Source organism: Anolis carolinensis, unplaced genomic scaffold (assembly GCF_035594765.1).
Source record: "Anolis carolinensis isolate JA03-04 unplaced genomic scaffold, rAnoCar3.1.pri scaffold_10, whole genome shotgun sequence".
Classification (NCBI taxonomy): Eukaryota; Metazoa; Chordata; class Lepidosauria; order Squamata; family Dactyloidae; genus Anolis; species Anolis carolinensis.
This window is the reverse complement of record NW_026943821.1, coordinates 21,667,791-21,681,670: the sequence shown is the minus strand read 5'-3', so window position 1 is coordinate 21,681,670 and position 13,880 is coordinate 21,667,791. Positions and strand designations below refer to the sequence as shown.

At 41.0% G+C, this 13,880-nt stretch overlaps 1 protein-coding gene across 1 annotated transcript in view; it reads left to right on the top strand.

The window, feature by feature from the left end:
* The window catches only part of tinagl1 (tubulointerstitial nephritis antigen like 1), a 42,205-nt gene that overhangs the window by 27,711 nt on the left and 614 nt on the right, over positions 1 to 13,880 (top strand). Inside the window, exons 9-12 of the mRNA XM_008117904.3 lie at positions 1,313 to 1,358; positions 1,477 to 1,600; positions 8,627 to 8,672; positions 10,638 to 13,880. The exon at positions 10,638 to 13,880 is cut by the window's right edge and continues 614 nt beyond it. Of these exons, the coding sequence (XP_008116111.2) occupies positions 1,313 to 1,358; positions 1,477 to 1,600; positions 8,627 to 8,672; positions 10,638 to 10,784 (363 nt within the window). The 3' untranslated portion in view covers positions 10,785 to 13,880. The remainder of the gene's footprint in view (positions 1 to 1,312; positions 1,359 to 1,476; positions 1,601 to 8,626; positions 8,673 to 10,637) is intronic.

The following is a 13,880-nucleotide window of genomic DNA, read 5'->3' as shown; positions in this document are numbered from 1 at the left end:
TTGTAAGCCACCCCGAGTCCCCTTGGGGAGATGGGGCGGGATATAAGAATAAAGTATTATTATTATTATTTTATTATGACACAGCAAACAAGATAGATATGCTAGATTTCATTTCACAAAAGCACAAGTCGAACACTTCCCAAGTGTCGAGGACTGTGTGATGTATTTTCGGATGATGCGCGCAGATCCCAGCAGGGTGGCCTTTTGCAGCTGGCAGATCATAATTTTGTCAATGTCTGTTGTTTCCAAATGCCGGCTGAGATCTTTTGGCATGGCACCCAGTGTGCCCATCACCACCGGGACCACCTGCACTGGTTTCTGCCAGAGTCTTTGCAGTTCAATCTTGAGGTCCTGATAGCGGCTGAGTTTTTCCTGTTGTTTTTCGTCAATGCGACTGTCACCTGGAATGGTGACATCAATGATCCAAACCTTTTTCTTTTCCACAACTGTGATGTCTGGTGTGTTGTGTTCCAGAACTTTGTCAGTCTGGACAAGTTATTATTATTATTATTATTATTATTATTATTATTATTATTATTATTATTATTACCTAATGTATATAATACAATTTGCAACTCTGTCTATCTATTGTATTGATCTAATGTAGCTACCTTATGTATCTATCATACATTACGCAAATCTAATGTATCTATCTAATGTATCTATCTAATATATGTTATGTATCATACACTTTGCAAATCTATCGGATAGATATATCCATGTGTTGAGCATGCAGCAAAATGAACTAAAATAAAAAAAATACACACGCTGGTGCTACAAGCTGAGCATCCTATATCTGGAAGTCATACTCCAAAATTGTCCACATGGAGAGTGACATATTTGCTTCATGCACAAATATATTAAAAGTATCATGTATAAAATGAACAGAATTCGGAAAACTAAAATACTCTAAAATCCCAAACTATGGGTTCTATGAATTAGTCTCCAGTGTTTATATTGTATGATTTTAACGATTGTTTTTACTGTAATTGATGTTTTTATTGGATAACTGATTTATTGCTGTGTTTTGATATTTGATTGTTTTATCGGGCAAGGCCCCATGTAAGCCCTTTGGGGAGATGGGCCGGGGTTTAAAAATAAAGTTATTATTATTATTATTATTATTATTATTATTATTATTATTATTATTATTATTATTATTATTATCCACATGGATGGCTGAGATAGTGATAACTGCTTCATGCATTTTTTTTTTTAAAAATAGCATCTTCTGCTCTAGAAGAAAGGAAAAGGGACCGATCGCATCTTGTGTTATTATTATTTTTAATTGAACTTTGGCTTTTGTTTGCAGGAGAAGGAAATCATGAAGGAGCTGATGGAGAACGGGCCGGTGCAAGGTGAGCAAGACGGAGGGGAATCTCACTTCAACTACCTGGGATTTAAAATAAAAATTTAAAAAAACCCAAATCGTCTATGAGTGAAATGTTTATATTGTTCCCCTCTTCTCTCATACAGCGATCCTGGAAGTGCACGAAGACTTCTTCATGTACAGAACTGGCATTTATCGGCACACTGCAGTAGCCGCCGGGAAGCCAGAACAGTACCGACGGCACGGCACCCATTCTGTCAAAATCACGGGGTAAGAGAGGTTTATTCGCCTGGGGTGCCTGGTGTTCATTGGCGATCTCCCATCCACTTACGAACCAGGGCTGACCCTGCTTAGCTTCCAAGAACAGAGGGAATCTGGTACATTGCTTTCATTTCATTCATTTCATTTCATTCACTGTTTGATTAATGCAGTTTGATCTCATTTTAACTTCTATGGAATCATGAGACTTGTAGTTTGGGGAGGAGACAGAACTCTTTGCCAGCAAAGGCTAAAGACTTTGTCAAATTCCAACCTTCAGAATTCCATAGCATTGAGGTTAGCCATTTAAAGTGGTGTCAAACTGTATTATCTCGACAGTGTAGTTGCAGACTCTTTTTCTGTTGCCGATTATGTTGGAAGCCATGAGATTCTTTGTTATTGTTTGGAATTGCTTGTGCAAAGCAGAAAGTGATTTTACTGTCCAACCATTCTGAGGGCATTATTTTCTGTAGAAACACCACTAAACTCTATTTCTTAATGGGAGATTGAAAGCAAAATTGAACAAAACATCAATGAGTATCATTGCCCAGGAGACTCAAACTTGGACTTATTGAAGCAATGGGTTCAAATAACAGAAAAGAAGGTTCCACCGGAACATTAGGAAGAACCTCCTGACCATAAGAAGAAGAGCTGTTTAACAGTGGAACTCTCTGCCTCTCAGTGTGGTAGAGGTTCCTTCTTTGAAGGCTTTTAAACAGAGACTGGATGGCCATCAGTTGGGGGTATTTCAATTGTCCTTTTCCTGCATAGCAGAATGCGGTTGGATTGGGTGGCCCATGTGATCTTTTCCAGCTCCATATTCTATGAGTCTACAAGCCCCTGATAGCGCAGCGTGTTAAAGCGCTGAGCTGCTGAACTTGCGGACCGAAAGGTTGGTGGTTTGAATACAGGGAGTGGTGTGAGCTCCCACTGTTAGCCCCAGCTTCTGCCAATGTAGCAGTTCGAAAACATGCTACATTGAGTAGATCAATAGGTACCGCTCTGGCTACGTCTCCAAAGTAGAATGAATGCAGTTTGGTGCCACTTCCAACTTTCAAGGTTCAAGGCTGTGGAATCTGAGGGTTTGTAATTCAGTAAGGAGCCCTTGGTTATGCAGCGGGTTAAACCACTGAGCTGCTGAACTTGCTGACTGAAAGGTTGGTGTTTCGAATCCGGGGAGTGGAGTGAGCACCTGTTGTTAGCCCCAGCTTCTGCCAACATAGCAATTTGAAAACATGCAAATGTGAGTAGAGCAATAGGTACCGCTCTGGCTACGTCTCCAAAGTAGAACGAATGCAGTTTGGTACCAACTTCCAAGGCTCAATGCTGTGGAATCTGAGGATTTGTAATTCAGTAAGGAGTCCTTGATTGTGCAGCGGGTTAAACCACTGAGCTGCTGAACTTGCTGACTGAAAGGTCACAGGTTCGAATCCGGGGAGCGGATTTGAGTGATTATATTGTTATTTGTTATTTGAGTGATTATATTGCTTCTGTTTATGTGATTGTCTTAGTCAATTGTTATGGGTTTTTTTATAGCGTTTTATAGTGTTTTCAGTGTTTTATTGTATAATGTTTTATGCTGATTTTATATTGGAAACTGCTCTGAGTCCCTTTTGTGAGAGAGGGCAGTATACAAATAAACTTTTACTTACTTACTTACTGCTGTTAGCCCCAGCTTCTGCCAACCTATTTATTTATTTTATTTATTTATTTACAGTATTTATATTCCGCCCTTCTCACCCCGAAGGGGACTCAGGGCGGATTACAATGAACACATATATGGCAAACATTCAATGCCAACAGACAAACAACATATATAGACAGACACAGAGGCATTTAACATTTTTTTTCCAGCTTCATGATTCCGGCCACAGGGGGAGCTGTTGCTTCACTGTCCACTAGTGGCTGTACTTCCTCATTCCTTTCCTCGAGTTTTGCTGGCAGTTTTATGATGTTGTAAATTAGTTAAATTAGCCTCCCCGCATAAAGCGTACCTAAATTTCCCTAATTGACAGATGCAACTGTCTTTCGGGGCTGCGTAGGTCAACAGCAAGCCGGGCTATTTAATCGTCGGGGGGCTTAACCCGACCCGGGCTTCGAACTCATGACCTCTCGGTCATTAGTGATTTATTGCAGCTGGTTATTTATTTATTTATTTATTTACAGTATTTATATTCCGCCCTTGTCACCCCGAAGGGGACTCAGGGCGGATCACATTATATACATATAGGGCAAACATTCAATGCCCATATACACATAGGACCGAAACAGAGAGAGACACAGAGGCCATTTAATCTTCTCCTGAGGGGATGTTCGATTCTGGCCACAGGGGGGAGCAGCTGCTTCATCATCCACTGTGATGGCACTTCCTCATTCCAACGTCATAAATTAGTTAAATTTGCCTCCCCACTTTATAAGTGGTACCTTATTTCCTACTTGATAGATGCAACTATCTTTCGGGTTGCTAGGTCAGCAACGAGCAGGGGCTGGCCTCGAACTCATGACCTCATGGTCAGAGTGATTTATTGCAGCAGGCTGCTCACCAGCCTGTGCCACAGCCCGGCCCTTCTCTCCTCTTCTGACTCTCCTCTTTTGTTTATCACAGCCTGGCCCTAGCAGTTCAAAAACATGCAAATGTGAGTAGATCAATAGGTACCGCACCGGTGGGAAGGAAACAGTGCTCCATGCACTGGCCACATGACTTTGAAGGTGTCTATGGACAACGCCGGCTCTTTGGCTTAGAAATGGAGATGAGCACCAACCCGGACACGACTGGACTTAATGTCAGGGGAAAACCTTTAGCTTTACCTATTCTAGGAGTCTATGAAAATGAGGGCAGAATTATTTTGGGGGATACTTTGCTACAAGGAAAGGTTTCCCCCCACTTCTCCCCACTGCTCCATGGTTTGCTTTGCTTTGTGGGCACCAGCTGGGCAGCCGTTGAGCGGCGTCTGAATCTTGCCAGCTCACTTGCTGCTTGAGGAATGCGGAACCAACGCTGCCAAATGAGGCCCCTCGGCAGGGAGACCGGAGGCTCCGGGAACAAACCTGATAAAGCCGGTCTCCTTGGGAGAGACGCAAAAGGCTCCTTTCTGACGTCAAAGACCCGCCGGTTGAGTGACAAAGTCATTCTTTGGGGTTATTTGAACACAGCCGGAGGTTCCGGAGCACCGTCCCTATGGCTATTGTCCTGAAACACCTGCAAGACGCAAATATTTTGCAAATGCAAGGTGGGCACACTAGCCAAATCCTGCAGAATCAAGGCATGTTATGGGAACTTGCCAGTTCAAACCAGTCTGGGACGGGAGACATTTCGTAGGCACACAGCAGGTGTCTGATGCAATGCATCCCAGACCGTGAAAACTCTTTTCAGAACGTTCCCAAACTTTTAAAGCACTTTTTGATTAAGTAATTGGATAACCAGAGGTTGGAAAGGTTACATATTTGGGAAACAGCTCACAGAACCTCCCGTAGCTCTTTAAACCTCTTGTTATGAGGATTGTGATGTTTCATAAGCATAGGCAGGGAAATGATTCTGCGATCACAGAGTTGGAAATTACCGTATATACTCGAGTATAAGCCAACCCGAATATAAGCCGAGGCAGATAATTTTATATCTCATTTACTAGACATCTGCTGATAATGACCAGGATGAGTTACAGAGTTGTTTTGAAAGCTAGCCAAAGTCTAGTATTATGATGTATTTTAACTCTTGAACCGTAAAGAGAAGCGAGTTGTTACTGTTGTTATTTTTTCTGCTGTGAAAAGTGAAAATAGGGGAATGAGATATTGTTTTAATTGCATGACCAATGAGGTAAAAAACTGTGAGGAGTATAATGGACAGGAAAATGAAGACGATTCAAAACTACAACTTACAGATCTTGTAACTTTTTAGACACTGTGTAATAATAATAATAATAATAATAATAATAATAATAATAATAATAATAATAATAATAATTCTCCTTGCAGATTAAGGCGGGTACAACTTGATTAAAACAGTGGGGTGAAACAAAGTTACTGTATATACTCGAGTATAAGCCAACCCGAATATAAGCCGAGGCACATAATTTTACCACAAAAAAACCTGGGAAAACATTGACTCCAGTATAAGCCGAGGGTGGTAAATTTCAGAAATAAATATAGATACCAATAAAATTACATTAATTGAGGCATCAGTAGGTTAAATGTTTTTGAATATATACATAAAGCTCACATTTAAGAGAAGACTGTCCAACTCTGATCAAATCATTATTCTCATCTTCTTCAATGTAAATGTGCTTATGTATCGTTTAAATAATAATAGAGTAAAATAATACCTGTAATAATAACAATAATAAATACAGGAACATAATACCTGTAATAATAAATAGAGTAAAATACTAAATGCAATAATAATAATAAGATCAGAGTGAAATAATAAATGTATTAGTAATAATAATAAAAATAGAGTAAAATAAATGTAACAGTAGCAACAATAATAGAGTAAAATAATAAATGCAATAATAATAATAATAAGATCAGAATGAAATAATAAATGTATTAGTAATAATAATAAAAATAGAGTAAAATAAATGTAACAGTAGCAACAATAATAGAGTAAAATAATAAATGTAACAATACCAATAATAATAGAGAACAATAATAAATGTACCATATATTCTCGAGTATAAGCTAACCCAAATATGAGCCAACCAGGACCTTCACCCGAGTATAAGCCGAGGAGGGCTTTTTCAGTCTTAAAAAAGGGCTGAAAAACTAGGCTTATACTCGAGTATATACAGTACCACAAAACTCTAGATAGAGAGAGGATCTTGGGATTAAGGCTTAAAATCATATTTTGGACTAGAATCCCAGAATCCGACAGCTAATGGCGATGCTGGAGGCGAGATTTTGGTAAATTCTCAGATGCATTGAACTTTTTCCAAGTTCTGAATGGAATTTTAGATTCTTATCGTGATATTTGCTCAGACTGGCCCACTGTGGAGCTCATTATTATTTGTTAATTATCATTAAGTTGGCACTGATTAATGTCAACCTTATGAACATTAGACCTCCAAGAAGTTCTGGTTGACATCTTGTAGGCATTTAATGATGGATAAACGAAATTTATGTAACCCTTATCCAAAACACACTCCATGCAGTCATGCCGGCCACATGACCTTGGAGGTGTCTAAGAACAACGCCGGCTCTTCGGATAGTAAAGGTAAAGGTTTTCCCCTGACATGAAGTCATTTAATGACTTAATGTCAGGGGAAAACCTTTACCTTTACTATCCAAAATGCTTCAGATCAGAAGTGTTTTGGATTTTGAATATTTTTGGCTTTTAGAATACTTGCACATATATACTGAGATATATGAGTGATGGAACCAAAGTCTAAACATGTAATTCCTGTATGTTTCATAGACACTTCATACACATAGCCTGAGGATAAATGCATGCATACTTTTGTAAGATTGTGTGCATGAAATCAAGTTTGTGTGCACTGAGCCACCAGAAAGCAAAAGTCTCACAATGGATATTTTTGGATTTTGGAGTATTTTGGTTTTCGTAATTCCAAATAAGAAATGCATCTCCTTTGCTTCGGAGCCCCCGGTTAAACCGCTGAGCTGTTGAACTTGCTGACTGAAAGGTTGGCGGTTCGAATCTGGGGAGCAGGGTGAGCTCCCACTGTTAGCCCCAGCTTCTGCCATCCTAGCAGTTTGAAAACATACAAATATGAGTGGATCAATAGGTACTGCTCTGGCGGGAAGGTAACGGTGCTCCATGTAGTCATGCCGGCCACATGACCTTGGAGATGTCTATGGACAACGCCGGCTCTTAGGCTTAGAAATAGAGATGAGCACCAACCCCTAGAGTCGGATACGACTAGACTTAATGTCACCTTTACTCTTTTGCTTCATACTCACAATAGTAGCCATAGCAGCATTTCCACAAACACAAATGCCCTGAAACTCACCTTAAGAGCCAGCCGTTTGTCCTGACCTAACATTGTCACCTTTTGTAATGATATGGCCAAAGAGCCCAGCATATCTGCCTTTTAAAGACAAATGTGGCACACCAGTCTCCAAGTCTTTTGGTTGGGTTTTGTGTGACGTCACAAGCGGAGGAATCAGTGATGGATGGGGACAAGGGAGGCCAGCAGCAGAAGTCTAAACAAAACCTTGGCACCACCAAGGCGACCCTCTGAGCCTCTTTTTGCTTCATCTCGCAAAGTGAAAATAAACAGAGCCGTCGCCACAGCAAGGCGCTCCAAACACTCAGGAGATGGGCAAAAGCAACTAATTGGAATGAAGGAAAACGCTGACCTCCGAGGGCAAGCCAAGGAGAAAGAAAAGATGGAATGGATGCTGTATTTTCCATTCCCGAACTGTCTCCTTGAGCTGCCTTTTAAAAGGGCAATAAAAGGCTGGATTCTGAGCCGATCTACTAGGAATAAAATGGGAACCCCCTTTGTGGGATTTGGATTTTGACCAACATCTTGCCTGATTTCTTCTCCATTTCAGATCAGGTAAAGCAAGGTGCACCTTTGCAGGGATGTGGTCTTGGTCAAGCCATTAGTCTAAGGGGGATTAGATATATTTGTGGTTGATAAAATGTCAAGCAATGTCTCCAATATTTTGAGTCGTGTTTTGCGAGCAAGGTCACCATCTTTCAAAGATATAGTCCGGAAAATTGTTTGTTATGCTTGGTATGGCTTTGGAAAGTTTGCTGATGCAAATCCTGAGGTTCTTCTTCAATTCCATTTGGGATAAAAACAGAATTCCTTAGGAGTGGGAATCCATATCCTTAGGGATGCAAATCCCTTCAAGCCACTCAGAACCCATGTGGCATCCCATTTATGTCAGGAATGTAGTCCTCATTGCTGATCACATTTCGACAAGGCCTAAGGGTACATTTTCCTGAACCTTCCCCAAAATTAGAACACAAATTTCCTTGCAGTATGTCTTCTAAAAAGATCCTGCTTTTCCACCATCAAATTGCCTTTGCTTGGAAGGATATCTCCGCTAAACTATTCTTTCCATTTTGCAACACAGGTGGGGAGAAGAACAAATGCCAGATGGGTCAAATCAGAAATACTGGGTGAGTGCTTATGACTTTTTTCAAAATCTATTTATGTTTTATCTTTCTCCTATCATAATATCCACATCTTAGTGGTCTTTTGTCCATCCAAGTGGCTGTCACGACTCCTTGTTTTGGGCACTGGCTGTCAAAAATGTGGTTAGGAAGGAAGAGATGCAACTGGGATCTTTTAGCTTCTCCTTCCCATCTGCTAGAAAGGTGTTGTGCAAGGAGGAACGGGAGATCTCCCTCGACAACATCTTGAAAAGTGATGCCCATGTTTCTATATTGTGGTGGCCAGAAATGGAATACTGTGTCCACTTTTGAGCATCACTGTTCAAGAATGATATTGGCAAGATGGAAAGTGTCCAGTGGAAGGCAACCAAAATGGTCAAAGGTTTAGAAACTAAGCCCTATGCGGAATGACTTAGGGAATTGGTTATGTTCAGTTTTTAAAACAGAAAGTCAAGATAGCCAATAGCCATGCTGAAATATTTTAAATGGTGTCACGTCGAGGAGGGGCAAGCTTGTTTTCTGTGGCTCTAGATCAGGGGTCCCCAAACTTTTAAAACAGGGGGTCAGTTCACAATCCTTCGGACCGTTGGAGGGCCGGACTATAGTTGGCCACTGAGCAATAAATAATAATAATAACAACAACAATAATAATAAAAAAGAGGGTTGGAAGAGACCCATTGGGCCATTGAGTCCAATCCCCTTCTGCCTTTGTGCACCAAAAGCACAACCAAAGCATCCCTGACAGATGGCCATCCAGCCTCAATGTTATTTTTAACAACAACAACAACAACAACAATAAAGAGGGTTGGAAGAGACCCCTTGGGTCATTTAGCCCAACCCCCTTTTGCTTTGTGCACCAAAAGCACAACCAAAGCATCCCTGACAGATGGCCATCCAGCCTCAATGTTATTATTATTAATAATAATAATAATAATAATAATAATAATAATAATAATAATAATAAAGAGGGTTGGAAGAGACCCCTTGGGTCATTTAGCCCAACCCCCTTTTGCCTTTGTGCGCCAAAAACAAAACCAAAGCATCCCTGACAGATGGCCATCCAGCCTCAATGTTATTAATAATAATAATAATAATAATAATAATAATAATAATAATAATAATAAAGAGGGTTGGAAGAGACCCCTTGGGTCATTTAGCCCAACCCCCTTTTGCCTTTGTGCGCCAAAAGCACAAGCAAAGCACCCCTGACAGATGGCCACCCAGCCTCAATATAATAATAATAATAATAATAATAATAATAATAATAATAATAATAATAATAATAGTTGTAAGAGAAGAAGAGACCCCTTGGGTCATTTAGCCCCACTTCCTTTGCCCTTGTGTCGTGCGGGCCGGATAAATAGCTTCGATGGGCTGCATCCGGCCCCCGGGCCTTAGTTTGGGGACCCCAGCTCTAGAGACTAAGAAATGAAGCAAAAAAGATTAAAATACTAGGAAAAACTTCCTGACAATAAAGCTGTTCAACAGTTAAATATGTTGCCTGGAAGTCCAGTGGTGTCTCCTTCTCTGGAGACTTTTGATAGAGCTTGTATTGCCATCTGTCAAGAGTGATAATTTTTCATGTTCCTGCCTGGTAGAATAGGGTGGCACTCAATGGCCCTTGAGGTCTTTTGCAACTATAGGATTCTGTTATGTTTATGAAAGCACTGTAAGCCAACTTCTTACCAGTGGCAATTGATGGCTCTTGAGTGAGTGGATAAATGGAGCTACTTCAGGTTTCAAAAAGCTCTCCGAGGTGCTGAATCTCCAGAACCACGTCAGTACGTTGGATAGAGCCTTCAAGGTTTGCGCCAAGCCCTCAGTTGGGTTCACAAACTCAACGCCCTCAATGATGTCTAATGAATTCTAACCAATGTTTTTCTGGTTTCCATAAACATTAAATCATGATTTTATTGGAAGTATTTTATGGTTAACGGTGCCTTCCATACCCCTTTGTCTCCCTGGCTTCAGATTGCTGCCAACTCCTGGGGCAAGGACTGGGGCGAGCACGGCTACTTCCGCATCGCCCGTGGTGAAAACGAATGTGAGATCGAGACCTTTGTGGTGGGCGTCTGGGGCCGGGTTGGGATGGAAGACATGCACCACCACAAGAAATGAGGGGGCTGGAGAGGAGGACCCTGCTCCATATGGGGCTCACCAAAGAGAACTTCTTTCCTTCTGTTGCCCTGCCTTTTTCTTCTCCAAAGAGGTTTGGGATCTGGATCAGCCATAAGACATCATACAGCCAACTGGGTCCATCTCTAAAGGGAATGAGGTTTGACCATCATTTTGAGACCGTCTGTTCTTTGGTGGACCTTCCTTGAGTGGTGGAAAACTTCTTGAGAGCTCACGAAATGGATGTGAAGGAGGAAGATTTGTTGGAAGGAACCATTCGATTTTGGTCCTACATCATCCTTTGAGTTGTCCCAATGCTCAAAACCGACACATCACCAAACAATGAGACGAAAACACAACAACACCAAACAAGGGATACCATGTTGAGATTTCCCAAGAAGGTGGTGGTTTGAAGAATGGGAAGGACACAACAGCCTCTCATTTTCTGTGTGTTTTCTCTCCTTTCTTGCCTTCTCATTGGTTCATCATAACAAAGCCATGTTAGACATGATTGCTCCTCAGACTTGACCTTCTCCCAGATATCTTCATAGAGGAGCAAGCCCCCTTTAGAGATGTGTTCAAAGTTGGCCATTCTTCAACTATGTCTGGGAGGTTTCTCTCTCATGTCGAACTCTATCATACCTCAGGTAGCTTGGGATCTTTTGCGCATTGCTTTCCTCCCATATATGAGTCCCTATGGAGACCATGCCAACCAACCCTACACTGTATCTCACCTATCTTCTCTCTTGCAAGCACTCCAAAATTTCTTATCTCTTGACCACTCTTTTATCTCATCTTGACAATTTTCCATTGTACTTCATGCTATGCCTGGATATTAAGAGGAACCACCACAAATTCCAACAAACAAGGAGGAAGACTGCTGTGATTGGAAGTCTTCATTGGAGACATGTCAACAACTGTCTAGATGGGCTACAGAGGGAAAAAGGAGCAAAGCTAAGGACAATGGACTTTCAGGATAACATTCCCTCAATCTATACATCTTGGAACCCATTTGTGACCCACAGGACTTGTTCTCATGGTTTCCTTTTATCCACTTCTGAAGAAATACAGATCGAGTGTCCCTTATCCAGAATCCTGAAATCCAAAATTCTCCAACATTAAGGTTATGTGGAGATGTTTATATGAAACATACGTAATTTTGGGTCTTCTCTCTAAGATACCTCATTGGGTACATAAATGCAAATGCAGATACAGTAGAATCTCACTTATCCAACATAATGTTGGATAAGCGAATATGTTGGATAATAAGGAAGGATTAAGGAAAAGCCTATTAAACATCAAATTAGGTTATGATTTTACAAATTAAGCACCAAAACATCATGTTATAAAACAAATTTGACAGAAAAAGTAGTTCAATACGCAGTAATGCTATGTAGTAATTACTGTATTTACGAATGTAGTTCCAAAATATCATGATGTATTGAAAACATTGACTACAAAAATGCGTTGGATAATCCAGAATGTTGGATAAGTGAGTGTTGGATAAATGAGACTCTACTGTATTCCCAAATCCAAACAAAATATTCAAAATTTCTGGTCCCTAGCATTTTGGAGAAAGGATACTACTCAACCTGTATGTCCTATCTAGACATTTTTTAGGTCCTCCAATATGGTGTTATTGGGCCAGACGTAGTTCATTTCAATTGGGTTCGCTACTGTTCATGTATCCACTGTATTTTCCCTTTATATTTTCTGTACAGAAAACAGCATTATTGGTGCACGATTTATTTTTTGCTTTTGGGCAGAAAATGCAACATTCTGTGCCCAGAAAACTTGATATGTTTCTCCATGCAGACTAATTCATCTGCAACACATTGAGACTTTTGAACATGGGAAGAATATCGAAATACTCAAGTTCTGCCTTTGTCCAAATGCTCTGAATTACTGCGTGGATGAGAGTGACCCATTTTCCCCATAATAATAACTCTTTCAGGGGTGAATTTTCCTTCCTTGGGGTATATTTCTCTCACTTCTTGTTGTTTCATTCCGATTCTTAACTACGAGTTGGATATTTTTCTGTAGTCTTCATCCAAGATAGGGACAAAACTATGGTTGTTACATGTCCTTGCATGCAAGATATTACAAAATAGTTGAGATATTACACCCCGGTTTGAAATGGGGTGTTTTGCTGACATGAAGAGATGGGTGCACCAGCCCGTACATGATGCGCCCTGAAAGCCTTCCTCCCCTTGTCTCCATCCCCTCTGTCACCCTCTCTTTCCTTTGGGTTTTCTGTCCAGGATGTGGGGGTCTTTTGGTGCTTTAATCCCTCCCCGGATTAACCGACCCATTGTCCGGAACTCATTGCTGCTGAAAGGGGAGTTTAGCCAGGCTTTGGCCACGTTGGTTTTTGCAAGCTTCACAAGCCTCTGTGCAAACAGCGAGCCGAACCCCCATTGATGTGCAAGAAGTGGATACAAAGAGGCGCGTCGGGAGGCAAAACACAATTCATGTGCGGCGGAGAATGTGCGCCAAATTGTCTTGGAACGGGGAGAAAACGGCTGTTTCCTTTCCATCGTTCTTTGAGAACGAAACAAGCAAAGGGTGCGTCTATATTGTCGAGTTAATCCGGTTTGACACCACTTTCCCATGCAATGGAATCCTGGAAGTTGTAGTGTTACATGGACTTTTGTCTTCTCCGCCAAGGAGATGTTGGTGCATCATCAAATTACAAATCCTGTCTTCCATAGCTTTGAAAATGGCACGAAACCGGATTAATTCAACAGTGTAGATCAGGCATGGGTAAACTTGGGCCCTCCAGGTGTTTTGGACTTCAACTCCCACAATTCCTAACAGCCGGTAGGCTGTTAGGAATTGTGGGAGTTGGAGTCCAAATCACCTGGAGGGCCCAAGTTTGCCCATTCCTAAGAGTTCCACCTTGGTGCCGAAATGATTCACCTTTCCGGATGTATTTCATTTATAATTTTTTGCACTGAAATAAATATTTTTGGCAGAAAAAAACTATATTTCTTAGGCAGGACACACTCTTCCTGCATAGAATTTGGGACTTTATGTTCTCCGAAAATATGTTCCTCAATCCTTGGGCAATCTTCGGTGCGGGAAATCCTTGCAAGTTGG